Source organism: Hylaeus anthracinus, unplaced genomic scaffold (genome assembly GCF_026225885.1).
Source record: "Hylaeus anthracinus isolate JK02 unplaced genomic scaffold, UHH_iyHylAnth1.0_haploid 2, whole genome shotgun sequence".
In the NCBI taxonomy this organism is placed as follows: Eukaryota; Metazoa; Arthropoda; class Insecta; order Hymenoptera; family Colletidae; genus Hylaeus; species Hylaeus anthracinus.
Genome location: NW_026534838.1, coordinates 7,284,337 through 7,311,750, shown reverse-complemented (window position 1 = coordinate 7,311,750; position 27,414 = coordinate 7,284,337). Strand labels below are relative to the sequence as shown.

The following is a 27,414-nucleotide window of genomic DNA, read 5'->3' as shown; positions in this document are numbered from 1 at the left end:
CTCAAGAGATGACTGAGACCCCAATCTGCAGCTACCCTCCACCCTCGGTACGTCACTGGCTCCTTGGTGTTCCAGCACATTCCACCACAATTTTTTTTTTCCTTAGTTAGAAACTACTGAGCGGCAAGAGCCTATTCTTCTTGTTCCAATTTCGAGAACAGTAGACACAGGTTCTATTCTTCAAACTGTGCTCAATAGGCTGCTCATACTCTCACATAGGAAGCATTGGTGACTGTGGTCTACCGAGGAGGTGACTCACCTCCCAGCAGCGGTAGGATTGGACTGGGTTAGATCTGGGAATTTTGTAATTCGATATATTCATTATATACACAAGAAAGTGGTGACGGTATGGAAACTGTGGTCTACCGTGGGGTGGATCCCGGTAGCGGTCGCAATAGACTAGACGCTGAGTGACCGGAGCTTTTAGCAATCGGAAGATTATTGAAGGATTTAGCAATCTGAATGTACCAATTGAAATATTATTTAAGGCTTTGACAATTCGAATATTATTTAAAGAAATTACTAAAGGGTTTGGTAATTCGAATATTCTATTTGAATATTATAGAAAGATTGAACAATTGGAACAACATTCTGAATGTTTGTCACAGAGAAATTGGGGGTGTAGTACTCCGTTGGGTGAAAGGGTCGAGGAAAAGCGATCGAAATCGCGTTAGTCCAGGCTGTCGAATAAGAGCGTGCACGGCTCTAGATGTTAAGTTAATCGATTTCTCTTTCTGTCGCTTCGACAGGGGTGTCCTCCCCTTTTCGCGATCAGCCAAGATGCCCCGGCTGCGTGAACGAGGCGGGCGCAACCTGTGGCTGATTCTGACCGCCGCGCCTCCCTGCGTCCGGAAATTCAGCCACGCTCGATTCTCAAACTCCCCTCAGTGCCATTCTCACCGTTCGACCGCTTACATCGACGGTGGTGGTTCTCCACGTTCGAGAAAAGCCCAGCCTCTCGTACCTCGGATCCGTGAAGTTTAATTAGTCGACGGCGATGCAACCGCGGCTGGTGCAACCGCGAGAACCGATACGACTCGCCGTTTTCACTTCGCCCGGTCCGACGCGATGTTTGAGTAGGCTCAGCGAGGCACCGGCTCCTCGAGTTTGCTCCGCTCCTTCGCTGGGAGGCAACAGTCAAAAAACAACGAAGGTCAGTTTTTCCAATTTATATACGCCCCCGTCCTTCTTCCAACCTTATTCGCACTGTATCGATAATTTTATTTTTATTTCTCAATTTTTTTCGTTCAATTTGATTACTTATTCATTTATTTGAAGTCGGTATGAGGTGATCGAAGAGACTTGAATTCAAGAGTGCTTATGAGGAGGGGAGTAGTTTATTTTTACACGTGATAGATCTACGTTGAAATGGTACTTTTTTTGTTTGGCTATGTTCGTTCATTCGGAGGCATTTCGCGACCGCGAGACTGGGCAGGGTCAACGTTCTATCACGACGGTCGTGTACCACACGCGCACACAAATCTGTCACCTATATATAATAGCACGAAGAACTAGAGAATCGTAGAGAAAGTTGTGCGTTGCTTCTGTTCCTTTGTTGAAAATCTTTTTCGTTTGTCAAAGAAAGATAAAGTCTACGAGTCTACGAGTCTACGAATCCTACGTTCAAAGGATACATCGATAATTATAAAAGACCACCAGCAAAATTGATCAAGATTACAAATATTACATTTCTGAGAAATGAATAAACAAAGGGTAAATATTTGAAAACAACATTTTTTTTTAATAAAACGCCATAGTTTAAAGATTTTTTGTGAGAAGTGAATTAAAAAAATTGCCAAAACTATCCTGAAACAAGCCTAAAATACTTCCAAAGTTATGAAAACATAAATTCTTTTCCATAAAAGAAAATATCCCACGAGACACTTAATACTCGACACTTAATGCTCGTAATGTGGTTTCCCCTCCTTAAGTACTTGCTCGATCTAAGTATCGTTCCAACTATATTCGCAATTCGCTATCGTCACTCTAATCATTTCCTGTTATGTCGTGCGATAGTCTCGCAGATGCGAGGGGCTCGCCAAATAACGACAATAAGGTTCTCTAAGCGTGACTGAATGAAGCGACTAATTTGATTCAGTACAGTATTTTTCATTTCTGCGGCCCGAGACGTCTGGGAAAATATTTGAGCTCGATACTCTATAATTTAAAAACATTTACTTCTAAACAATTTATTATGCATTCCTTAGTCAGTAAAGTATAATTTTAGACGTGTCTGAACGTGCTTATTGCAGAAAACATCCGAACATTAAAGATAATTTTCTTCGTAGCCTTCGTTTGTTTCTATCCTCTACTTTTCCTTACGCAACGTGGTATTTACGAATGACGTTAGAGCCAGCATGCCAGACAAATATTCCAGTATGTCAGAAAGATGCATACTAATCGTGAGATGCATCGATAATTAATATTACAAAATTATAGACTTGAGCAATAATTTTCTTCAATTGTTTTGATCATATTCGATAATCTAAACTCATATATAAAAATTAATTACTCAAATTCGTTCGTTTTATAAGTTTCAAAGTGCTATCAATGACTCCATTGATACAAAATGAAAACAAACAAACCCATTAAATTTTTTGGCGTGTCGCCGGCGATCTTTGGCGTGCTAAATCTGGCACGTTTGCCACCTAATTGCCATCGCTTACATGAAGGTATGGTTCGTAACAAACGAATACCGTTTTAGGAACAATTACTGTTATCTAAAACCGATACAATCGCATTTTCGAGTTTAAGTAATTTTGTGTGTCGATGCAACTTACTTTTCTTTTTATACCAAGTATTTAAAGTCTTTAAATGAGCTGACGTACATCCCAGAAAAATTAAGGCACGTATAATTAACTTGTTTGCCGATGTTACAAAAATAACGCCGTGGAACATATTCAATTACACTGACCTATATGTCTGCTCACCATGTGGGATAATTATAAATCCAATAAAATCCATAACTTTTTATACACATTGTTACACTACCACCTTGAAGTAGAAAACTGTATATGTATATTACAGCCGATGAATAAACTATATTATTCATACTGTAAGAAAACATTTTTTTGAAACTATTAAAAGTGCAATAGTTGCGACGTATTAAAGTAAACAATGGCATAAAAACTGAAATTAGCAGTTTCCAAATAATTTCTTGTATCTTTATCGAATGCACGTCAGGTGATATTTTATTTCAGGTACAATATCTGGAACGAGAAAGTACTTTACAAGAGAGTTAGTAACGCAGCGCCGATGACTGAAGTAGGAGAAAGCCACAATTAGTCGTTTGCATAAATAAATAACGCGTAATTGTTCAAAATATAACCAACACGTACTGTTAAATTCCTTTTTTAACTAGCCACGATTTACGAACTTGTAGTTGGTACACCATTTTATAATTAACGCACCAATCCTATCGACTGCGACATTTATATGAATAATGCAACGAAAGACGTTTTCTATCAGCTGTGAGCTACGTTTGTTTACTTCGCCCATTAACGTATCTCGACGGGGACCATTGACACAGAATTTCTCGCCTTTTGTGATATCCGTCTACATAAAAATAAATTAGATAGCACCGAGAAAGGTATTACCGCGTAAAATAATGAAAGTTTTCGACAAACCATTGAACGAAACTTGCGTGTCGTACGACAATCTTCCAAGTAGTTGATGCACGTGAATAAAAAAAAGAAAAAAGAAAGAGGGACTGAAAAGTGTGCCGTACTAAGACAGCGTCAACGTTGAAGAATTTAATGTTCATCCAGTCACGAGAAATAGGGATTCGAGTTTACCGGATAAAAACACACACGAAAGGGTAGAAGCAGAATGCCAGGAGGGCCGTGTATGAAGGAGAGCAGCGAGGCGATCAGAATGGAGCCTCTAGGTAGAACCTGGAGTTCAAGAAGTCCCGGGCAAAACGAAACCGCCAACACTACCGAGGTGCTAGCGAATTTAGGTGAGTTAAACTCCACTTATGAAACAAGTACGTTTAATTACCTCTCCCCTCAAGAAAAGAGAAATACGAAATCACTCTGAGGTATTTATTCTTGGAAAAATCCGAAAAAGACACCCAGTAGTATTGGATTCCCTGCGTCTATGCTAAAGTGCAGAATAGTGTCCATCCATGTGTATGTACATTGTACAATAGAAGTACGCAACCGCCATTGAACGCGGCCCTAGGGACGGTACCGAATGTGCCATCGTCTCTTCTTTTGGGCCCAAAGAGATTATATTGATACAGTAAATATTTTCATTCAACTTGATCGATTCCACTATAAAACTTTAATAAAAAAAAGTGCCTTCCCTCCTATAAGGGACCGTCACACGAAAAAAGCTACATATTTTTGTAAGCTACACAAAGGGGTGTTAGGATAGTTTCAATTGAAAATCAGACAGGTTTCTGTGACGGAAACAAACCTACGCTGGAACAGCAGAGGTCAGTAGTTCAAAAGTTCAGATATTTATAAATGCCCCTATTGTATAGATATTGATCAGACTCGAAATTAATACCCACAGAAATAACGTGTACAAACTTGACCGATCCGGAAATGTTTACGCGGTTACCCTACTCGATTGTAAAATATAATACTAGCGTGCATAAAAAATAATGTACAAACCTTGAGAAATACTAAGAAACGACTAATTTCAATCTTGACGGTACATTCGTTACATTTTTATATACGTATACGAATTTTTTTATGAAAAATATCGATTTTATATCACCCTATTCCGCACTCCTTATTATTTAATCATCACATATTTGCTGCTTCTAGAGGAGAGTAGGTCAACACGGGGACGAGGTATACGTTATTATTAATGCTAGTCAAATGGTACAAAAAGACTAACCCTGGACACAAGTTGTTAAATCGCTGTTCACTTTTTTTTTCTGTATAACAATAACGAAACCGAGAAATGAAGTGATATCTTCGTTGGTATCCAACAAATCAGGCCAGGAAATATTTCTATTTAAACTAGAGTTATAAATAATTATATAAAGACGCAAAATTAATTCCTACACCTAATATTTCGTGGACCATTCAACTTGGAATGTATAGATAAATCGTAACGTCCGTCAGATTGAGACTTAGGTTACGTATAGATTTTTCGTAATCTATATCATATCGTAATCGATGTGAAATCAGATTGAGATTTTGGAAGGCTGATAATTCAACGTAACAAGATGATGAGTAAATGTTTACTCAAACTGCAGTCATAAACGGATGAATGTAAAGGCACGGAAGGAATTTCTACACTCTATAAAAACCGCAAAAGTATAATAATCGGGTAGAAAATTTTCTTACCAACCCCAATGAGGAAACGGAAGTAGGAATTGGAGGGTGCAGCGATTGCAAAGAGTGGGTCACGGATGGCGCCACAGTGAAGCCAACCACCTCCGCTGCAAGGCGAGGCGAGACGTAGCACGGTGTGGCGAGGGTTGCGAATCCACCCCCGTGAAGCGACTCACCGCCAAGGGGTTTGGAAAGTCGCCATGTCTGCCTGACTCTGCAGTCGCTATATCTACCCTTCAATGCTAATGAAATGTCAAGGCACGTCGCGGGTTACAGACTTGTCGGCATTGTCCAGCTGTTCGGTGTCTTTGTGAGTCTTTGTGCCACGTTGTCCAGAGTCGTCGAGTTCCTGCTTCTGCTCGTGCTCGTGGAGCTGGTCGTGGTCGTGGTTGTGATTGTGATCGTGGCAGTGGTCGTGGCAGTGGTCGTGCTCGTGCTCCTGTTGGTGCTCGTGCCTGTGCCCGTGCCCCTGTTTGTGCTGGTGATCGGTGCTCTTGAAACCGCCGTTGCCGTAAGTCCTCGATCAAGCTCTGTTCCGCCGATCAAACGTTGAACGAGCCACCAAGTTCCAACGAGGGGAAACAAAGCACGAAGGCTTCGATAAGGGTTCGATTAAGGGTTGGACGCAGGCGAGTCCGTGAATCCTCCTGGGCGATTCATTGACCTTGGCACAGATAGGTTCTGCCAGGGAAAGTAACTAGACGGAGCAGGTAGCCACAAGCACGGCAGCTGAAATTCTGGCTGAGCAGAGAGAGCCCCTAATCAAAATCTTATATGCTACGGACGACGGTCAGGTAAAAGAAATCGTTCGTCGGAGACCACCGCCGAATCGGTTCGCGATGAGCGAGCAAGATGTGGATGACGTTGCTTTTTTGACAGGTGAGATAATTTGGAAGGGGCAGGTTAAATTATTCGAGGTCTCCCGCTGTCGACTCTGACCTATTTAACGTTAGCCCCTAGTGCTTCACTCGAGCTTGGATTTTCCCTTCTTGACATCATTTCCCCGCTCTTCTCCCTACTTGACATCATTTTTTCTTTTTTGTTTTTCTCTGCACCTGACTTTGCTTTCCATGGAACATTTCTCTTCTCAACTTCGATGCCCTGATGTTTGCTCTCCTTGACTTCATTTTCCTGCTGCCCCTTTCTTATTCACCTCATTGTCCTGTTCTCCTCTTCTCGACCGAATTTTTCTCCGGTGTCTTTTCGCGTGGCCCATTTTTTCTTTTCTTCCGTGTGTCTTTTGGGTTACTTCTTGCGTTTCCTTCTCTTTTTCCCCTGCACATGATTCTCTCATTTTCTTGTGGAATCGTTCGACCAGATGGCCCACTTACAACCCTCCGGGCTGCGAATAGACTATACGAGAAGCACGTGGGTACGATCAATAAGAGAGACGCTTTTGATCTTTCAAATTAAAGCAGGCTAACCCGCTTATTTCCCCACCTATGTACATGTGTCTTGTGTTATTGTTCTTGGGTCAAACTATCGAGGCTTTATTAATAGCAATTGGAGTGTGTCGCATCTTGTTTACGTTATACAATGATAACACAATGAACTTGTGTGTAATATTTTGTGTTGACATATTGGATGTCACGAAATAAAATATTACAAGCTGACTGAGTAGAAAATAACGAAGAAATTTACTTCATTTTTCGTTTACGTTATCGTTATATAGTAATAACACGATCAACTTTTGTATAATATTTTATATTGACATATAGGAGCAACACATCTAGTGACACGACCTTTAAATAATTTTAGAACTCGGAAGTGTTGTTTTTTTATCTGACCAAAACACCTATATAAAATAAATTAATTTTAAATACTGACTATAAAATCAGAGTATAAATAATACCATATATATTAAAATTATATAGGTCACATTGTACATGACTGTTTAAGTTAATTGAGAACAACTTAGAAGTAAAATAATATATATTAATAAAAAAAGAAATTCGTACAAATTCAGAATGTACATATATCCGTTCATGTAATACAAATATGTGTACACCTGATATACACTGATCATTCTCCAGGAGACCCTTTGTTCCAGGAGATAGCAACACAGGATTGCACAAACGTAGTATTTATGAGCACAATGGAGTTGTGTGTTCTCAGAAAAGGGCTCTCTGCATCGTCACCGTTGTATTTGCGATCTTATTCGCTGTATCACTCATCATTGCCTTCGCGGGACCACAGAATGGTACTTTTGAATCATTTACTTTAACTCTACATTAACCTGTTATTTTGTTGTTCTATGTCGACCGAAGATCGACAAATATTATAAATTCTGGACAACAAAGGGTTAAGAATAACATTGCTATTTACATACATTTCTTGAATCTATAATTTTCATTATTATTCGTTTTTTACAAAAATCATACTTGCGTTTCAATGTTTTTGCATTTAATTTTTGCAGACTGCCCCTGTGCTGGAGAGAAGCCAGCCAACCTGGAAATCGAGGACGATGAGAAAAGCAGTGTGCCTCTTGCGACTAATGGAGAGGTACGTTCATTTATGTTTGTTTTGTTGGATATACTGTGTGTTCCGTATAAAGAGTGACAAGCTGTTTTCTCGGAAATTAATGAAGATATCAACGTCATTTTTGCTACAGTTAAATAGCACAGGGGGCTAATCACAGAGATTGTGAAAGATAACAAATAATAAGAGATTCTCTATGCTTTTTATTTAAACAGTATAACATTTATACTAATCTGGAGGATGAAATTTCAGGTGTTCCCTTGGAATAATGTCAGACTACCTAAGTTTGCGCATCCAACCAGGTACATCATCAACATCCATCCAAATCTTACCACCTTAGAAGTAAAAGGTAATAGATTTTTGCTTTATTAATAACTTTGTTAAGTGGTAACTTTGCTTAACAAAAAAAAAAAGAAAAAAAAAGAAATTCCATTGAGAGAAATAAACATTATTTTCAAATTGGAAAATAAACATTTTTTAAGGAGAAATTACTTTTGTCTTATGTATCATTGTCAACCTGTAAGTAGTATCAAAATGTAGATGCAATGGAAATAATTTTGAATTATTATTTTCCAGGTCAGGTCACAATCGAGTTCTATGTCGATAAAGAGACCAATTATATAGTCTTCCATAGCAAAAATTTGACAATAAATGAAAAAGTAAGTGTTTCCGAAAATTATTTGAAAAAATTTAAACAACGTTAGAAGTTGTTCGATTGAATCGATGCGCGAATGGGGTTACTTATCGGCTGTTGGAATAATAGATGTGGTCCTTGCTTGCGACGCCATATTGAAAAGAATTATTTAGGTTATACCGTAAATTGGGACATAGCTGTACATACATTCATATACTTATTACGCTTCGTACACGTTTACAACGTATAAAATTTACAATGAACAATTTGAAATTTGCTTTCCAGATGGTTCAAGACCGCAAAGGCCATAGATTAAAAATTGCAAAGCTCCTAGAATACCCGAAACACCAGCAACTATACTTAGAACTGGAGGAAAGTAAATTTCGAAAAAAGGGATACTACTCGGTACACCTAAGGTTCATCTCGAATCTCACGAGTGAGCTCGAAGGATTCTATCTTAGCAGCTACGTTACCCGAGAAGGAGAAAAGAGGTCACTCTGAAACTGTAATAATTTTCTGTTTGCAAAATAACACAAGGCGTAGCTTCGTTTTGAAAAAGCTTCTGACCGAACATGTTTCAACTTTAGGTACTTGGCTACTACTCACTTTGAACCGACATACGCACGTTCAGCGTTTCCATGCTTTGATGAACCACAATTCAAAGCTAAATTTAAACTTTCGATATTCAGGGATAGGTTTCATATTGCGTTATGTAATATGCCTGTCATGAACACCGAAGACGCGGGATTTTACATGGGAACGGGACTTGTGAGTACGAAACATGTATATGCGCTACAATTTTATTAAGGGATTAGGTTTGCGTTAGGTTGCGTTCTCTTGACTAGACCGAAGAAAATTTTCAAATATTTTTTACACGAGAAATATATTTCCAGTTAAAATTACCACTGGTCATTTAACAGTTACGGTGTTGTATCGTAACGCACAGCACGCAAGGTAGGAACTAGAATGTCATTTCTGGCGGGAACTATGAGCAATACGTTGCTGTAGTCAGAACTTGATAATAATAATTTCAAAGTTTTGTTAATTGTGTGTAAAGATTGAAATGAGCAATCACGCGTACAATGCGCTAATTATTGCGCGTTGTTATTTTTACCTCGACAAATAAATTAACGACCAACTAATTCATGCCAAATGAAATATTCTCAGCTTCGCGACGACTTCCAAGAGTCTGTTGAAATGTCAACGTACTTGGTGGCTTTTGTGGTGTGCGATTTCAAGCGGGTGTTCGTATCGACAAAGAGGAACATCACTGTAAGCGTTTACGCTGCGGAGGCTATGCTTTCGCAGGCCGGATATGCTGTAAACACTGCTGCTCGTACAATGGATTACTTTGAAGCTTTTTTCGGAGTCCATTATCCATTGCCCAAGCAAGGTATCTAATAAAATTCAGTTCTATATTAAATTAATGGTATAATTTAAAACATTTATTATACCAATAAATCGTTGATTTCATTGTCTTTCACCAGACTTGATAGCTATTCCTGACTTTGCTGCTGGGGCAATGGAAAATTGGGGCCTAATCACCTATCGAGAAACGTCTATACTCTATGATCCGAAAGAGACGTCAACGAAAGCCCACGAATGGGTGGCGGTGGTTGTGGCCCACGAAATAGCCCATCAATGGTTCGGCAACCTGGTCACTATGAAATGGTGGAATGATCTCTGGTTAAACGAAGGAGCAGCCAGTTTCTTCGAATACAAAGGAGTAAATCACATCTCACCCGAATGGAGCATGATGGGTCAGTTTATTTTAGACAAGACTCAACCAGCTTTACATCTCGATGCTTTAACCACCAGCCACCCCATAAGTGTATCCGTGAAAGATCCTAACGAAATAGAAGCCATTTTCGACGAAATCAGTTACAGTAAAGGAGCTTCCATTCTCAACATGCTCGAAGGTTTTCTCTGTGAAGACGTTCTCAAAAGTGGATTGAACGAGTACTTGAACATCCACGCGTATAGGAACGCCGACACGAACGACCTTTGGGCAGTTTTCACCAAGCATGCAAACCACACTTTTGACGTGAAGGTACGTATTAACGTAGACAACGCGTGGCTCTTTTTATCTATAATACCTATAAAAAATTGCTTTTCAACTAACCTCTTCCTACACAATTATTATGATTTTTTTTATACAAGGACTTTAACGTGTCCTTGTCGCATCCATGTAAAAAAAAAAAAAAAAGAAATTGTACCTCGCAATGTTACCATTGAAAATATGCTATTCCTATTGAAAACTTTTCTCTAGCCCTAAAATTGAAATAGTATTATTATTTAACGAGTTTATCGCGGTAGTAAGTCCCAGTGTTTAACGAAAATATGTGTTGGCAGGCTATCATGGATACGTGGACCCAGCAGATGGGTTTTCCACTAATCACGATTACACGTGATGGAAACACAATCACGGCAACCCAGAAAAGATTCTTAATCTCGCCAAAAGAAAATGATACAGAATCGTTACAACCAAAATCGCCCTTTGACTACAAGTGGTACGTCCCGTTGACCTACTACACAGACAGAGAACCGCGCAACCTTCACAACGTGTGGATGAATTTAACCGATGGTAACATATAGGACAATTATAACGAAATCTTTTTGCAGTGCTTTCTGCAGTGCTCTAATGATTAAACAAACGTTCGCTATCTCTGTAATTATTGGTCAATAATTTCCTTCTCTTTATCAATGTTTACTAAGGCTTAGTTATCATTTACTTCAGACTAATAGAAAAATACGTTAGACGTCCAAGTAATTAAAGTCGATGTTCATATTACATTTGATCGAAGAATAATTCACTAATAATTTGGAACAAGTTCCACAAATAATTGATTTATATAGACGAATGATATTATTGGCTGATAATATATTAATTCTGTTACGCTTTATATGATAAGAGTATCACGTATTTTTAGTAACATTCGAGATACCTAACGACGTCGAATACATAAAATGCAACGTGAATCAAAATGGATTTTACCGTGTAACCTATCCTATGGAAATGTGGTCGGCGATCCTTGAAACTTTGAAGAACGATCACACGAAATTCAGTCCGGCGGACCGTGCTAATCTTATCGACGATGTGTTTACACTTTGCGAGGCAGGTGAGCTAAACGCCACCATACCTCTCGAGTTGTCACTTTATCTTCTAAAGGAAACGGATTACATACCATGGGCAACGGCTCTCGGATACTTACACTCCTGGAAAGGAAGATTAAGCGGAAGTCCCGGATACAAGAGATACGTTACATTCTTCAAAAAATTGTTGACGCCGGTTGTAAGCTCCGTCAGTTGGGGAGACGAAGGATCTCATTTAAAAAAGTGGGTGTCTATTTAAAACAAGGGGAAAATATTGTCATTTTTCGTTTGTTATTATATTTTCGTTTATAGACTTCTGAGAATTGCCGTGCTTCAATCAGCGGTGTCTGTAAACCTGCCCGAGGTTGTGAATCAAGCGAAATACCGTTTTCAGAATTGGATGTCGAGAGGCGATACAATCGCACCTTACATACGGGACGTCGTATACGTTGCAGGTAACGATATGTAACGATATGTATCGTTCCTTTCTTCCTTTCCTTAAAGTAAAGTAAAGTATCAGATACGTCTGTACACAGGAATCAAAGTTGGTGGTGAGAAAGAATGGGACTATTGTTGGGAGTATTATCAAAAAACTCAAGTACCTAGTGAAAAAAGGATAATGTTGCAAGCGCTTGGAGCGACGACGGATAGTTGGTTGCTACAGCGTTACCTTCTACATTCGTTAAACCGAGATATTGTGAGATCGCAAGACGTCGAAACTGTTATAGCCTCCGTTGCTAGCAACGTCGACGGTCAGTTTCTCGCTTGGCGCCATCTGAAAGCGTATTGGCCGGAAATACATGCTCTATTCGGAAACGGATCCCTTACAATGGGTGGACTAATATCTGTCGTCATTTCTGATTTCTTCACAGAGTACGATTACCACGAAGTAAGTTGAAAGTAGTTGTTTAACTTTTATCCACAGATTAATCGATGCCGTTACTTAATTGACAAAAGTGCAAAGAAAATCAAGTGACGCGATACTATTTTTCGCGTTATTTCAAAAATATGTTGGCAACGTTTTCGGTCTAATAATATGTTTGATGTGGTACCTTAGGTGTCGGAGTTCTTTAAGAAAGTAGATGTCGGAAGTGGAAAACGAGCATTAGAACAAAGCCTAGAAACAATCAAGTTTAATATACATTGGGTGAAAGAGAACGCTGAAGTCGTTGACCGATGGTTAATAAACTATTTCGGGTACACGAGTTAACCCCTTGCTCGCCGGGAATGGGACAAAAATGACGCGAAATTATCATTCAGTCATTCCGTGACAATGTTTACTTTTCTAATGGTTTTTATCGAGGTATGATACCCGCAACGGTCACGTGATGCATCCCACGAAAAAGTAAGATTTTCGTTACTACACACGAGGTAATTGAATCATTTATTTACCACTTAGATATAATTCGCAGATCAAAAACGACCCATTTCCGCCACGCGCGTCGAAAGATTATTTTCATCGTGGAAAAAAACGTATTAATCTCGCGAAAAATTGTCAAAAAAGTTGCCAGCTGGAAAGAATCTTTCGACGCATCAAAACAGAGCCGAATTGTTTGTATGTAACACATTATATACCGATTTATACGCACTTTCGAAAGTATTTATTTTCTATGCACGCAGTGCGTGCAAATTGGACTACTATGTATAAAGAAAGAAATTATAGAGAGAAAAGAGACAACGTTGTTCCTAGGATAGTCGGTAACCCAGCGTTTTCCGGAAAACGGGCCAACGATGCAGGAAAAGATAACGTTGCCACCTTAGTCTCCCAAATATACTGTACTTTATTACAAGGAGTGACCATAGTCGTCTCCGCGTGATACCCAAGCTCCATTTCTGATCCATCCAGTACATTAATTAAACAGAATGAAATGGGCCTGCTGAACATTGAAGAAGAAATGCTACTTACGTATGCCACGAATCAGCAATATGGTCTGTAGAAGGAGTAGCCGTAACGTAGTTTGTACACAACCAAATTTTCATTTCTTTAATAATTATATGCGATGATAAATATCAATTGTACAGTCACAGAAAATCGAGCGATTAAAAATATTTGGTCATCGATATCGAATCATTGCAAATACAGTACCTAAAAGTTCTTTGGTTGCTCCTAAGGCACACAGTGTGATTTGCTGTATATAAAATCAGGAAACGACGATAAATTGCGTTAGAGTTAATCAAGTTATGATAGAAAATGCCCAAAGTCGATTGTGCAAACGGTCAGTTATTAAAAGTAGCATATCAACGTTAGGGAAGTTTGACAGGTTAAATCGGCCGAGTCTTGGTCAAACGGAATTCTGGTCTCTCAACTGATTCCTCTCGAGAAATACTAATCACACAAACAGAAAGTGGTCTCGAATAAAGAAAAAAAAAAGAAAAGAAGAAGAAGAAGAAGAAGAAGAAGGAAACATCTTCCGAGGATTGTACGCCCTCAAAATAATCGCAACAGATTGATGTACCGTCTATTATGTATTAATGTTGCTGCAGATTGCTGGAGGCGCGGGACACGTCTCGCGTGGAGCTGATCATTCTCCGTGTGAAGTAACATAATAGAGAATCGGATATTTTATTATGAAAAAGTGTATAAATTTATGTATGTAATCTTGTGATGCTTTGTATGGTGTGTACATATTAGCGTAAGAGAGTTGTGTGCCCTGTGTGATCGGATGTATTACAAAAGGTATCTAGATGCAGATAAGACACATTAATGCCATGTTTGAACTGGCCTTGGGTAAAAAATATTCGTGCGATTTCGGCAAAGTTGCTTTCTCGGTTCTTCTAATTATCAATTGACAATAAAGTTGCAACGATATAGCGGACAAGTATCACAAAAGGATTCGAAAAGTTAATTTAGCGAACACGATCTTCTAGACACAGAAATAAAATTTCTGTTGGTAATGCAAAATATGTCGAGCTATCGCGTTTAGATTATTATTTTCTGAGAGCTATTTTTTTGCTTCTCTGTCATCTTGCTGTTTCTATGATACATAGTAGTAGTCTGCCGAATCTCACGAATATCGAACCTCGAGTGTTGCCATCGCTCTCATTAAAAAACGAACCACTCAGAGAAAAGAAACATTCACCATCACGATTAGCTCTCACGCTAGAGTACAGAGTACTCGATCGATATTTATACATGATCTACCGACAAACTGCCGACGATGCTTGCAACTTGAATTTCCCTTGGGGAAGTAGAATTCTTTTCGAGGTTTACGCCACTTTTCACGTGTATTCGATCGAGCCGATAACTTCATCCTCCGACGGATCAAATTTCTTTGTAAATTCGTCAATTTTTACCATATTTCGAATCTTCCAGCCGAAATTATACACGCATGTTTACATCTGAAATCGGACAATTCTGTAAATAACGGCTGCACGAATCTTTTATTAACCCTTTAAGTAGATTTTGATACACTCCAACGGCGAATTAATGAATCGACGCACAACTAGATACCTTACGTGTAAATAGGATATTTTTTCACTAACGGATATTCTCTCTTGTTAAAGATTTAATGAACAAAATCGCTCCGTGATGTATGTGGAGGCGCCTGGTTTGCCGGTTTAACCGATTGGCCTACTTTACAACGTATAATATCCGAATCTACTCGTTTAAGAAGTAATATGCAACTCTCTCCTTGCTTTCGTTTCAAGACAAGAATCACACAGATTGTCACGTTCCTTTAAAGATCTGTTTGTAATTGCGTAAGATTGTCGTGAGAAATCGTTTACGACTAGCCGATAGTTTTCCCTTTCTCATGATAATTGGTCAATAATACTTTGTTGTGTTACTATACGAAGGTCTAACAGTATTAGAGAAAAGCTCATATTGAGGTGTTACAGATAACATCGAATACGAATAATATGACATATTTCTTTTCAAATCTAAAGCGATTTGAATGTAAATCTAGCCCACTAGATGCGGGATAAACCGATGCAAAAGTTCTACCGAAAGACTGGACATCAGAGTAATCAAGAAGAGTACATACCTACATGTATTTTATGCAATCACAACCCGATACCGTTACGACTTAAGAGAATGAGGCTGTCTTGCATCTCGAAATTATGAATGAATTATTGATATGATTATACAGTAATTACTTGAAAGATGTTTGGTCTGCCGAAACTGTTATATCACTAAACATCCATCGCCGATCGCTAGCAGACACCTTTCAGGGGAATACTGTATGTTGTACACTGTTCTTTACTGTACTGTTCTCATAGATATTTTGTTGTATCAAATAAATACGAGATATGTACAAGCATACAAATGAATATATTATATGTTTAAAGTACTTTGAACATGGTTCATTGGTAGTAATACTTTGTAACCCTTTTCAACCTTTAAAACAACATTTTTCGATCTTGGAGTCTTTAGCGATATATGAACGTACACGTGTCAAAGAATTTATTGAAAAATTTTCAATTGTCTTGTATATGACTGGAAGCATCTGAAATTATTGGTGACTTTGGTCTTTGAGACACTAACTCCCATAAAATTGTTTGTTTATCCTACACCTGTAACTACGATGAAAATTTAGAAAATTGTTAATATGTAGGTAACTCTGAGAATATTTTTTGCTGTTTCAAACGATACCGTCAGGAGCGCTGACATTATATTCTGTTTTAATCGATGTCATTGAAACGATAAGGAAGCTCCTAACTCAGGCCTAACGCAAATCAAACGATACAGACCACCTAACCGTCCCAAGCTGCAGTTCTTCGAACAAGTGCACCCAAGTTTCGCAAGGTGGCGAGAGCATACCCAACTGGCTGCACCAGACACAGTGCATCTGTCTCGCGAAATTCTATCAGGCCAAAAGTGGCAGCGAGTGTCTTCTATCGTTCGCGAGGATGATTTAGCGTGCGTCTGACCAGTGTTCGCCCGGATCTCCTTTTTCTTTCTCTCCGTCTAACTGTCACACGCACGAGTTTCCCTTCTCGTGGTGCATCGCTGGAAAAGGAATCGCGTGTGCCCTCACGAGGAACCATAATCCGCATCGTTTCGAACGTTTACGTCGATCGAGGCGGTGACGGCATAATAGTGCAGCAATATCCGAGTGCGGTACGATTCGGTGTGCTCGTCGACGGTGACTGTCAAATCGCCGTTGCCCAAAGGACAGAGGAATCAATTTGGTCGAGAAGCAATCAAAAAGAGATAAAATACCAGCCACACCATTGCTGGACGTGTCAACTTAAAAGGTTACCTTAATCTCGACACGTACACGCAACCTGCACGCGTAGAAATCGGGAAAGAGACACGAAACGAGACAAAAGCCCCAGGGATCGCGTGTAGACGCGAGCAGCCGTGGTTCTCGTCGCGCCGGGTGCACCGTCATTTTTTTCGCCGCCATATTTGTGCCGCTATCGCATGCAACCTGTTGTTTTCGGTGAGTCCTCGTGTTGTCGGTGGACCACCGACTGGAATACGGTTGCACGTACCGGGGACCGTGGAACGCGGGAGTTCGTTTAACCTAGCACCGGCAACGGAGGCACCGTCGACGTGGAGATCTGCCATCAGGATGAACGGGTGAGTAGTCGCACATGGGTGTTATCATGGTGTGCGTGCGGTGTGTACGTTCGCGAAGGGACAGGGGTAGGATGCAGATGAGGGAAATGAGGAGAGAAATCGTGGGTGCGAGGGAGAAAGAGGGGAATCGATCTGAGCAACATGCAGAGAGAGGTGAACCGGTGTTGCGGCCGACGGAAGTGGGAGAGAGTGAGTTAAACACACGCGGCTAGGTTCGAGCAGGCGCTCTTTCAAACTCGCCTTTTCTTTTTTCCTCTATTTACCATGTTGCACCCTCTTCCACACTTTCGTTTACCCTGGCACACGCATGCACACGTGCGCAACCCTACGTTACTCGCAGCCTCTCCGCTTCTGCGTGCCACTGCCCACGCAACTCTGCCCGCCGCGTCGCGACCGGCTAGGCATATACCGCGTGGCTATATCCCCACTACGCGCGCTTTTCCTTCATAATTATTTATCGAACAACGCTTTCGTTACTTCGTTTCCAACTTAAACGCAGTGTCATTCAGACTGACGAGAATCATCATCTAATCGTGACACTCTGATTTTTGTGAAACCTGGTAAACAAGTGGAAGGGAAAAACTACCCTCGACAATGTTAAAGGGGTATTTTATACTCTACGAGATTGAGAAATGTGTCCGAGTTTGGGTCAAGTCAGAAACTCAACGAAGATAGATACGCTTAAAAAACAATACATAAACGTACGTATGTGGTAAGACATACTTCAAGGATGTATTCTAATATAAATTTTCTTAGAGTGTAGACCTTTAAAAATGTACCTATCTAGAAAAAATTGAACGCGATTTCCTTGTCCGATCACTGCCTTCCTCCATCCTCCACCTTCGCCACTTGTACGTCGACTACATAATTACTGCCTAACCGAGTTATCCATAATTCTGCTCAGAGAGATGTCTCTATATTCGCTGCATCGAGGCTGATCTTTCGACGAAATTAGATTTCGCCACTTCATTGGTCGCCGAGATATGCAACAAGAGCAACATGTCCACGTACCCGTGGATTCGCGCCAAGTTGGAATTTATTACCGGACTGCGCGGCGCTACTTAACGCGACGTTTCCAACCCCTGATAGTTAAGCGCGTCGCTGTACCTCCAATAGATTCAGCCATGTGACACCCAGCGATTCGCATACCCGCTGCAGGGAACGATAATAGGATAATTAGATGACACCTCGTTCTCTTCGTTACGACATGGACCAGCATTCAAGACGTGGATATCTTGACCATTTTGCCATTGTTCTTAACTCACTGTAGGGCCACCTCGATGATTATAAATAGTTACCGCATTCAGAGTAACTCGATCCCTTCAAAACTATTTTTTCGTAATCGGTAAGAAGGTGTACTCGTTATATAGAGCGTTTAATTGTAGGTGATAGATTAAGGAAATTCAGTGGAAGTTTGACTTTAACGTTAGAAAATATTAGAAATTCGGATTAGATGCGTCTGACGCATGGAAACCTGTGCATATCGTGTCCAAGTGGCGGTGGTTGCACGATAACGTTGGACGACCATTTTTTTTTTAATCACCTTAGGTTTAGATCGATAATCATAGATAGCGAATGCGTTCAGAATAACTTAGTGACTTCTCTTTTATTTTTTGCACTGAAAAATATGCTAGATTAATGCAGACCGCAGTTTGCAAGTAAATTTTATTATTATACTAATTACAGAATTAATGTTTAATGTTGCGTCCTGGGATGTTCGAGGATCCGTCGATAGGTGCCACGGCATCCCAATGTAACGTCCTTCTTCTCGCAAGTACTCGGTCGATATCGCATGCGTATACACTGTGACCCATTTTAATCTCACGATGCGATTATCTCCATATTTATAATTCAGTTTAAAGAATATTTCACATAGACTTACAGCCAGGAATGAAATTGAGTGAACATTTATTTATTTTAACGAAAAACGTTTTAATTTATACATTTCGTTTAATCAACTTCTCTCTTTTCTTTTATCATAGTTTACATATCACCGACACCGACAAGAGTCGTAACGTCAATATGAATCGATAAATAAACTACATAAAGTTACATCAGAAATAACCTTTAAAAATTGCATTATAAATGGCCTTGAAAATGGACCCCAAGATATTTTCCACTGAAAATTGCTACTCGAGAATACGCATTGCTCGCGTCGATGATTTGTTTCCTTTTAAAAAAGACATTCTCGTTGAAAATGGCTTCGAGGAGGCCATTATTGGCCGGCATGTTTTTCAGCCTCGCCAAATGATATTCAGCCAGTAGCATTTATTGAAGTCGAGATGTCTAACTTCATTCATCGGTAGCAGGCAATGATGCCGCCTGGTTGATAAATGCGGAGGCTGAATGCAGGCGGCAGCAGGCCGCCTATCTTCGTGCTCGATATTGCGTTTCAATGGTCGTGACATCGATCGTGTTGCGAGCAACTGCTCAAAAGGGACGATTCTCGGAAATGACCAGATTCACGCGATCCGATTCTCATGACGCGATTCTGTGTCTTCGAGTACGATAACGGAGCCATTGTCGCGGGTGGTGAAAACAACGATGCGTCTGGAAATTGCAGCAAAAGTTTAATGCGATGTAATACATTCATCTGTACGAATACAGAATCTTGAAGAAGTTGGCAATGCTGGAAAAATCATCATCCTCTTGGTAAAAATTTTAGCTAGGTAGCTTTTAGCTAGCTTCTTTACAGATTAAATGACTGAGGATTCTTGGTCTGACTCGGCATAGCGCATTCTACTTCCTTTGCGCGGGACCGCGCGGTCAACACTAGCGCTACGCGTGCAACAAAAATGTACACGACGAGATATATTATAATAGAAGGGTTTCTTGATACATTCGACAACATTACAAGATGTTATCTTGAAGAAAGCCTTCATAAATAAATAGCTAATAAAGTGTCCATAGAATTGTTTGTAGGATAACAAGAAAATCTATATTAATCTTGTTCTACTTTTTAAAGAAATAAATTCTAAAAGTGGTAATTTTTAGCGAACGGTATAAGAAATGACGCATGCAAAATCACTTCAAAGTACTGCGCGTACCCAATGATTTTCGCCTCGACCATTTCCAACGAATTATCGCCGTCCATTTCGCTTGGGAGCGAGCACTTAAAGCGATGGATGTTACTCTTTTTTTGATTTCCTTTTTTTTTTTCGTTCGCCATCGTGAAACGACTCGTTTTCTCGCCCAGGCCGTTTCTCCGGTGTAAGGGAATAAAGGAAACGGGAGGTCCAGATCGAAAAATTGCAATGGCCATCGGTTAAAAAAAAAATGGGGAGGGAGAAAAAGATCAATGCGACGGGATTGACACGAGTCAGTGCACGTTGGGATACGGCATGGTATTCATCGATATAAATGCCGAACGACGATGGGGGACGCGGCTGGTTTGAGGCTGCATGAAAAAGTTCAATCGACGGATGCGCAGCGATGCATTGGTAATGCACCCATCCAGAGCTTCGGGGCCAATTTCGTCGATGATAAAGGGAGATAGGAGGAGAAAGAGGCCGTTCGAATACGGGAGCTAGCGAGACAGAGAGAAACAGTGGACGAGGAGACACAGAGGTTCCCTGGCATGGAGCACGATGTCCCTCCAGTAGCAATTACCAAGCATTCATGCCATTGAAACGTCTCTCTCCCTCCCTTCGCGTTATTGTCACGGCTCCCCTTTCTAAATGACCACGGTCGTGTAATCAAAAATGAAGTGTCCAGCTTGACCCAAAATGGCTTGACTCTACCAAGTTTTGAAAGGAGGTGAAGACACCTAATTCGAATGAACTCTGCTGTGTTCGATGACACGAGGTAACAAGTATGGTTTAAACCATAATTCTTAATGTTGTAAGATATTTTAGATAATTTGTAATTATATTTTAAGGTAATTTGATGTCTGATGGCTTTAAAGTGTAGTGTACAGGGTGTCTCGCCTTAAACCTAGTGGGCACTGGTCGGGGCATCTGAAACATCTAGCATAAAAGTTTACTGTGCAAAGTGAAATCTCCTAGAAACCGAGGCCTGCTTAGTTTATATCACGTCGATGGCATATATGTTCACCCGCATTCAGAGGGATTTCGACTCGACTCGATTTCATCATCTGCAGGCGAACGTTTGCTCGCATCAAGAGCGATGGCCGAAATTGCGATCACATGATTCGTGTAACGGCGGGTTCGCACGAATCGCGGGCCGATTATGGTGTCAGTCGTTGAAAAAGTTCAGCTGCGTGAACAAACGAGCTAATACACCCTGTTTATTTGAGATTTCCAGCTGTAAAACGGGTCCCAGGATAGTTATCGACTTTTTCCTTCGCGTTGAATTGTCGTTGTAAAAGCTTTCGATAGTATCTAGACTCGGTAATCGAATAATTTCGATGATTCCCTGCCCGGTTGTAAGCTACGAGTGGCATCCGTTACGCGGACACGCGCGAATTGCTCGGCAAATACGGGAGTGGAAAATTGCTGGGGAACTATTCGAACACCATCCGCGCGTTTTAAAACGATTCGATTGTTAGTGTTCCGCCCAGAGTAACGTTATTTGTTTTCGAGCGGCAATGAAATCCGAGCGCCTTCATTTCTGCGGCGAGTCGCTCCCAATTCGAGAGAGTGGTTTTCCAAACTTGGATTTTATTTACAATCTTCTGTGCGATGCAAGAGCTTGGGGTTAAACAGAAGATGCCAGTATCCGCCTGAGTGCATCGAGAAATGAAGAGAGGACTGGATATTATGATCATCCCTCTTCTAATTGAACTAACCAGAAGTGGAAGAACACTGTTCAGTGATCATCGGACTTTAAGGAGTTAGCGTAGCCAAAATTGAAGAATTTTTTCAAGATTTGGATACATGTTTTAATTACAACTAAAGAACGATTTTATAGTACAAGCATTGAAATTAATATATTATTTTGTTTGTTACCAGTCACTTCAAAAGTATGTGAATATAAGCGTCGTATTTGTTCGTTACTCTCTGTTGTATTCTCTTTGGTAATTCGCTCGTCTGTTGTTATAGTACTTCTTGCTCTTCAAGTTGGTTATACGGTAGAATTATATTTATGATTTAATGACCATGTCTTAGCTTGATAGGCCATGGCACCGTGCCAGTAAGCCGCGAAAGGACGCTACGAATTTCTAAGCATCTACTTTGCCTAATAATTCAACCGGTGAGTAGAGAGCAGAACAGATTAGGTGTTTTGTTCGTTCATACGATGGCAATTTGTACACGTTGCTGGCTTAATGATTAATACATTGGTTCGTATCGATGGCGCACACAGTTCTTGTAACTAACGTTGAACCATTGCAGGGTATACATGTTTCAAGAACAAAGTATAGTACAATAATGTACAAATAGATTACTCAAAATGTAATTTGTTTTCAAAATGCAATTCTTGTTTTTAATGTACGGTTATCTCACGATAAAACAAACGAGAAGACACGATGAATTAAAACTCTTTCCGTCCAACGTATTTATATTATTCTGTTCTTCATTTTCTACCTTTGCAGGTATTGTTAAAATTACCGTCCTACCATTTGTCTACTAAATTCATCGCTCTGGGTATAGCGAGTCGCTGTACCGGTTACTGATATTCGAATCGTGATAGCGTGCGAGGCATTCCACCACGCAAAGTGTGCTCGCAGCGTTGTTTGAGCGCAGCTCGAATCTTTTATATAGCACACATGAACACCAGATCAAACTTCACGCATCGGTAGGGAGGTTGTACACAATTTCCCTTGGAATGTCTACAACCCGCATATCGAAGCAACCCATATCGTTTCATTATCGATACCTGTGCGAAACGCCACTTCAGAGTAGCCCTTATCGGTGTTTTTTCATCCTGTAACTGGGAGCATTCAGGCAATTTCCTTGTCACTTTATATTAACGTCAAAGAGGAAAGATGGTCGTTGTTTGATATTTAAGTTGAAAATTACAAACATTTGTGATATTACAGGATGAAATAGTTGGATGTAAGTTTATCTCCTTAACAATTAACGAACAAAGTATTGCAATGAAGAGTAGAGCCTTGTAGCTTCTAGTTTCTCTAGTTTTGTATGGCAATGCTAGTTTGATTTCTCAATTTGGCGAACTTAATGTATCCCCTGCAAGATCTCCAAACTCCGCGAGACCCACAAACGACCCATCTGTCCATACCGTGGACCAGTTCATAATTTACTCAGTGTCTTCTCGAAGGAAGCCAAACCGTAGCGACAAATCACGCTACACGTGAAATCTTGATGGCTGCAGGAGAGCGAACGAAGAGGAGGACGGACAATAGGATTAATAGAGTCAGATGGACAGAACGAGTTGTCTCGCGACCGGCCATGGGTACGCGTCATGGGACACCGTGTGTCAATTTTAGTTAGTGGTGGCCGGCATCGATGTCAGGAAGCCATCAAACATGAACCAGTGGCACGCTGCGGTCGTTAATAAAATTCCGCTCCGGCCGGTTCGGTCATTTGCTCAGACGCGAAATCCCGTTACAGCCAATAGCCTCAGCTACAGACTATTCACGTCTGGTCTCGGGTTGCCCAGGAGGTCACGTTAACCCAATCTAACCGAAACCTAATCCAGTCTAAATTTTCACCTGCGAAAAACGCATTATTCTTGCCTTTTCTGGAGTAAACTTCTTCTTCTTCTTAAATGTAGATTAACCTAGTCTAACTAATCTAATTCCTAAACAATTACGAGATATTTTTCCGCCTCTCTACACTAAAAATCTTCAGCTAAACCTTTTTCATCTTCATGTTTCTTGTAAAATCGTGTACCAAATCGTTTACGTCTACTTTAGAGGTTAAGGATGCATCCCTAAAAATTGTTCGCCTCCTCGCGAGAGGGTTTCTAGCTTCGAGGGTGAAAGGAATACCTCGAATAGACGCTGCGTCGATATCTCGATCCTGAAGGCACACAAAGGACCACTCGAAGGCGACGCGCAAATGACAAATCGTCCGCAAATAATAAATCTGCCGATCGGTCGGCGTGCACATTGGTGTCTGATTCTTTGCTCGGTGAGTGGCTAAGTTCGGGGGTTGGGGTGAATTCAGAGGGTTGCTAGGGAGGCAGAAGGTCGTGTTTGCACAAAATACGGGCTGGCAGGTATTGAATTTTTCTTATATTTCCTTCTTTTGGGAGCCGGTCTAACCGAGGATCCGAGGGCGAATTTCTTGGCAATGGGGGCTGATCCCACAATTTATTTCTCTGTATTTCTTTTTTCTTCCTTCTTTCTGCTCGATAATGTTACGTATACATGCTTTTTAAGACATCTTATGGCTTTCGATTTCTTCAATTTAATTAGAGAATGCCTTAAAATTAGTATGCTATATTTTTTTTATTATTTCATTCAAGTAGGTGGCTTGGACTAAAGGGTAGAATTTTTATTTTTATATTATTCTTCAAGAGAAAGCAAATTTCAGCGTTTCAACAAAATCTGGAACAACAATTTTTGTTCAGTATCATCAGGATTTCGGTAACATTTTTCATCTCTCTGCTTTTTCGTGCTCTACTTCAAATGCAATAACCAATTTTTTAATGACTTTTCTTTCTACCATACAATAAAACGTCGATCATTGCAGCAATTAATGTCCGTTTGAAATACGTATTATAATTTCATGTAAATTTAAAACAAAACCCCTTTACATATATGAGGAAAGCACACAAAGAACAGAGTTGTGAATTATTTAAAAAAACATAACTGTGTTGTTCATTCTTGCGAAATGTTTTCATAAATGGGATTGCACGCATCGATTAACTTTAATTCTGATTCTTCCAGTCCCAACTCCCTTTTTACGCTTCGGTAATCTCTCGTTTTATTTATGCAAGCGGTAATATATTTTAATGTATACAGTATTTATCGTGTGGTTATTTTTTACGTTTACCGATCGGATAATAATGGATCACTTGCTTCTGGCGTACCTGTTGATTGTTCAAATGTATGGAAGATTGGGTCCTGAGCGTACCGTGAAAAATGGAAAAAGCAAAACGAAGTGCGCACAATCTAATTAATTGTTTAATTAAATTTATTTGTTTTATGTAACAGTGAAGTAAAAATAAAATACAATATCAGCCTATAAATCTATATTATACTTTTAATTTTTGTTTCTAAAGATATTAAATTGATTATCATGTGATACATTTCTTTTTTTTATTTCTTTTTCTGTTTAAATTTCTATGGTTATCATAATTTTTTTGTACAAATATTCGGCCGCGTAATGGAAGAGTTCGAATCGGGGAAACAATTTGCAGGACCATCTGTTATGCACTATGGCGTCGGTTCCGCGCATAATTTTTGAGCTCCTTGACGAAGTCAGATCTCGTCGAGGACGACTTCATTGCTCGTGGAATGTTATTTTTCGCTTCTTTGTCACGTAAATCGGACCGAAAAATTCATGAGACTACATCAGCGATGTTCTTGTTCGCTCACGACTTTTATCAGTATCGCGCTCTGTGTACGTCTGCATTGTGCCCGGAACAATGCGCAGGCCGCCGATTATGTACCGCTTTGTGTGTCCAATGCAATCTTACGCTTTTGCATATTTCATGTTGAATGGTTGCTTGCGCCGTACCATTAAAACTTTCTAACAACTACCACCTGGACGTTGTTTTCTAACTATTCTTCGAGACCAGTGATCCGCTGGCAGCTTTAATCCCGAAATATTGCAATCGAACAGGATTCGTTCGAAGCAGAGTCCTTGTACATTGCTTCCTTGATAAAAGTCAAGTAACTTAATTGGTTTGGAGATTTTTAAGAAGCATAGTAGACGATGCATTGTTGACAGTTTCAGGGTCCCCACTTTATCTGAAAAGGCCACAGATGTCTTTTGAAGATTTTCCTATCGAGAATAAGTGCCAATATCGATGACTTACAAGGTAAATCTATCGATACTCATCGACAGTGTTATCGTCGATACTAGATGCGCGAAATGTGTGCCCAACGCATAAATCCACTCAAAAAGCGTTGAAGAAGAAAAGAATCATTTCAAATTCCACTTAAGCCACGTTCGTATACCACGATCACGTGCAAATACTGGTTCAAACGCCACCACAAATCGGATTCGCGGACTATCGGAATTTGGATTAGAGAAAGAATAACGAGTAATAATTGCCCTGGCGATTGGAAGTTGCTAGGCTATTTGTTAGGAAAAACTAGGCGGCATTGTTTAAGCCTCGATAAATCGTTGCACTCGGCACGGGGAAAAAATTCGCTTTGCTTTGTGAAAATCTCGTTTAGGACTTGTGTTGCGTCACTCATAAAGCTTCATGTTTTCTTTCTAATCCCTAAACGCGTAGTCCTCAAAATGTAGATAACCCATTCATTGAGTTTAGCTAACACTGAAGCGAAACATACTAATAAATAATAATATACTCTTTGTTTTCGAATAAGAATCGTATCGTCTAATTTATATGGAATATGTTGTAATGAAGCGACCTCTGAAATTGTACCGAAATTACTAAAATTCCACAAACTTCGTCATCCTTATTCTGCATTAAATAAATCAGCAATGTGAACGCTTTGAACGCAATGCACAATTAAAAATGTAGATTTGTCGCAATTCCGTTTGTACTGGCGTACGAAATTTCAGAACATACTGACCGCTTTGTTTATAACAAATCAGTCTCCATTTTTCGTCGTTTTTCAACCTTGTACTCGTTACTCTGCCGCTCTGCGCGAACAGACGATAAAAGGGCGCCGAATGCGATTATTATTATATTAATCCCGCCCCTCTTTTTCTTTCAGGTTAAAATTTTATTTTTCATTCGCGCGCGCGCGCGTTTCGTCTACGCTCATGGCATTTCTCTCTGAACTCCAACGTCCACTGAAACGATAACACCGTTTCATAACAATTCGTCGTGGATTAAAAATGTTGGGACAAAGTAAACCCTCGAGCAAAGAACGATGAAATACGATAAGGATAAACCGAATTACAAAGGAATCCAGCATTCTTACCGTTGCTTTTTCTTAGCTTTCAGCATTTGCCATTTTTTCAAACAAGTTTCCTTCATTAAAAATCCTGTCTTATAAGTTAGTTTGTTTAATCGCGGTTCGTGGGCTCCACGATGATATGGAATATCTTTGGTGAACGCGTTTTTAATTTTTAATTTCCTCATCAAAGAGAGAATTTAATACGCTCTCAACAATCAAATTCAATTCGATCTGATACGTTTATGAAACTTTTCACAAATGTTCTTTGGTGCAATGTAAAAGCTAGGTCGTATTTCGTTGCATTTGATACGAAGGTGATTTAACACAGGAACGATTAATTTCGTTTTTTACAAAAAATTTAATGCAAACACGTTACTCGATCGATCACACATGTAATGAAATTAAAAAAAGAAGTGTACAGACTTGGCGCACACGCAAGAGTTGAAGAGATTGAAAATCTAACCAACTAAACTAATTAACTGATCGTGAA

At 39.9% G+C, this 27,414-nt stretch overlaps 2 protein-coding genes across 8 annotated transcripts in view; both read left to right on the top strand.

Annotated features, from left to right (window-relative positions):
• The first annotated feature begins 636 nt into the window (after nt 1-636).
• Nucleotides 637-13,875, top strand: LOC128893100 (endoplasmic reticulum aminopeptidase 1-like). 7 transcript variants are annotated; one of them, XR_008461253.1, is made up of 16 exons: nt 637-1,153; nt 3,201-3,958; nt 7,342-7,491; nt 7,708-7,793; nt 8,022-8,118; nt 8,346-8,428; nt 8,689-8,894; nt 8,991-9,171; nt 9,571-9,796; nt 9,891-10,453; nt 10,756-10,987; nt 11,334-11,739; nt 11,809-11,951; nt 12,033-12,385; nt 12,554-12,841; nt 13,187-13,875. XR_008461253.1 is itself a non-coding variant. In XM_054153894.1 (15 exons), the coding sequence occupies exons 2-15, from the start codon at nt 3,829-3,831 to the stop codon at nt 12,704-12,706; spliced, it is 3,006 nt and encodes a 1,001-aa protein (XP_054009869.1). In that variant the 5' UTR covers nt 637-1,153; nt 3,201-3,828; the 3' UTR covers nt 12,707-13,875. The 7 variants fall into 7 exon arrangements, 4 of the variants coding, with proteins under 4 accessions (XP_054009869.1, XP_054009868.1, XP_054009871.1 ...); XR_008461251.1 differs by having other exon boundaries at nt 12,554-12,867; nt 13,192-13,875; XR_008461252.1 differs by having other exon boundaries at nt 12,554-12,867.
• Nucleotides 13,876-16,245: 2,370 nt separating this feature from the next.
• LOC128893105 (polypyrimidine tract-binding protein 2) overlaps nt 16,246-27,414 on the top strand; it is a 265,695-nt gene continuing 254,526 nt past the window's right edge. The window contains exon 1 of the mRNA XM_054153910.1: nt 16,246-17,020. The gene's annotated coding sequence lies outside the window, so the exon portion shown is untranslated. The remainder of the gene's footprint in view (nt 17,021-27,414) is intronic.

Coding starts and splice junctions, on each gene's coding strand:
- LOC128893100 (XM_054153893.1), top strand. CDS start 3,829: ATGCCAGGAGGGCCGTGTATGAAGGAGAGCAGCGAGGCGATCAGAATG. Junction 3,959..7,341: donor CGAGGTGCTAGCGAATTTAG/GTGAGTTAAACT, acceptor CCTTTGTTCCAG/GAGATAGCAACACAGGATTG. Junction 7,794..8,021: donor CTCTTGCGACTAATGGAGAG/GTACGTTCATTT, acceptor ATGAAATTTCAG/GTGTTCCCTTGGAATAATGT.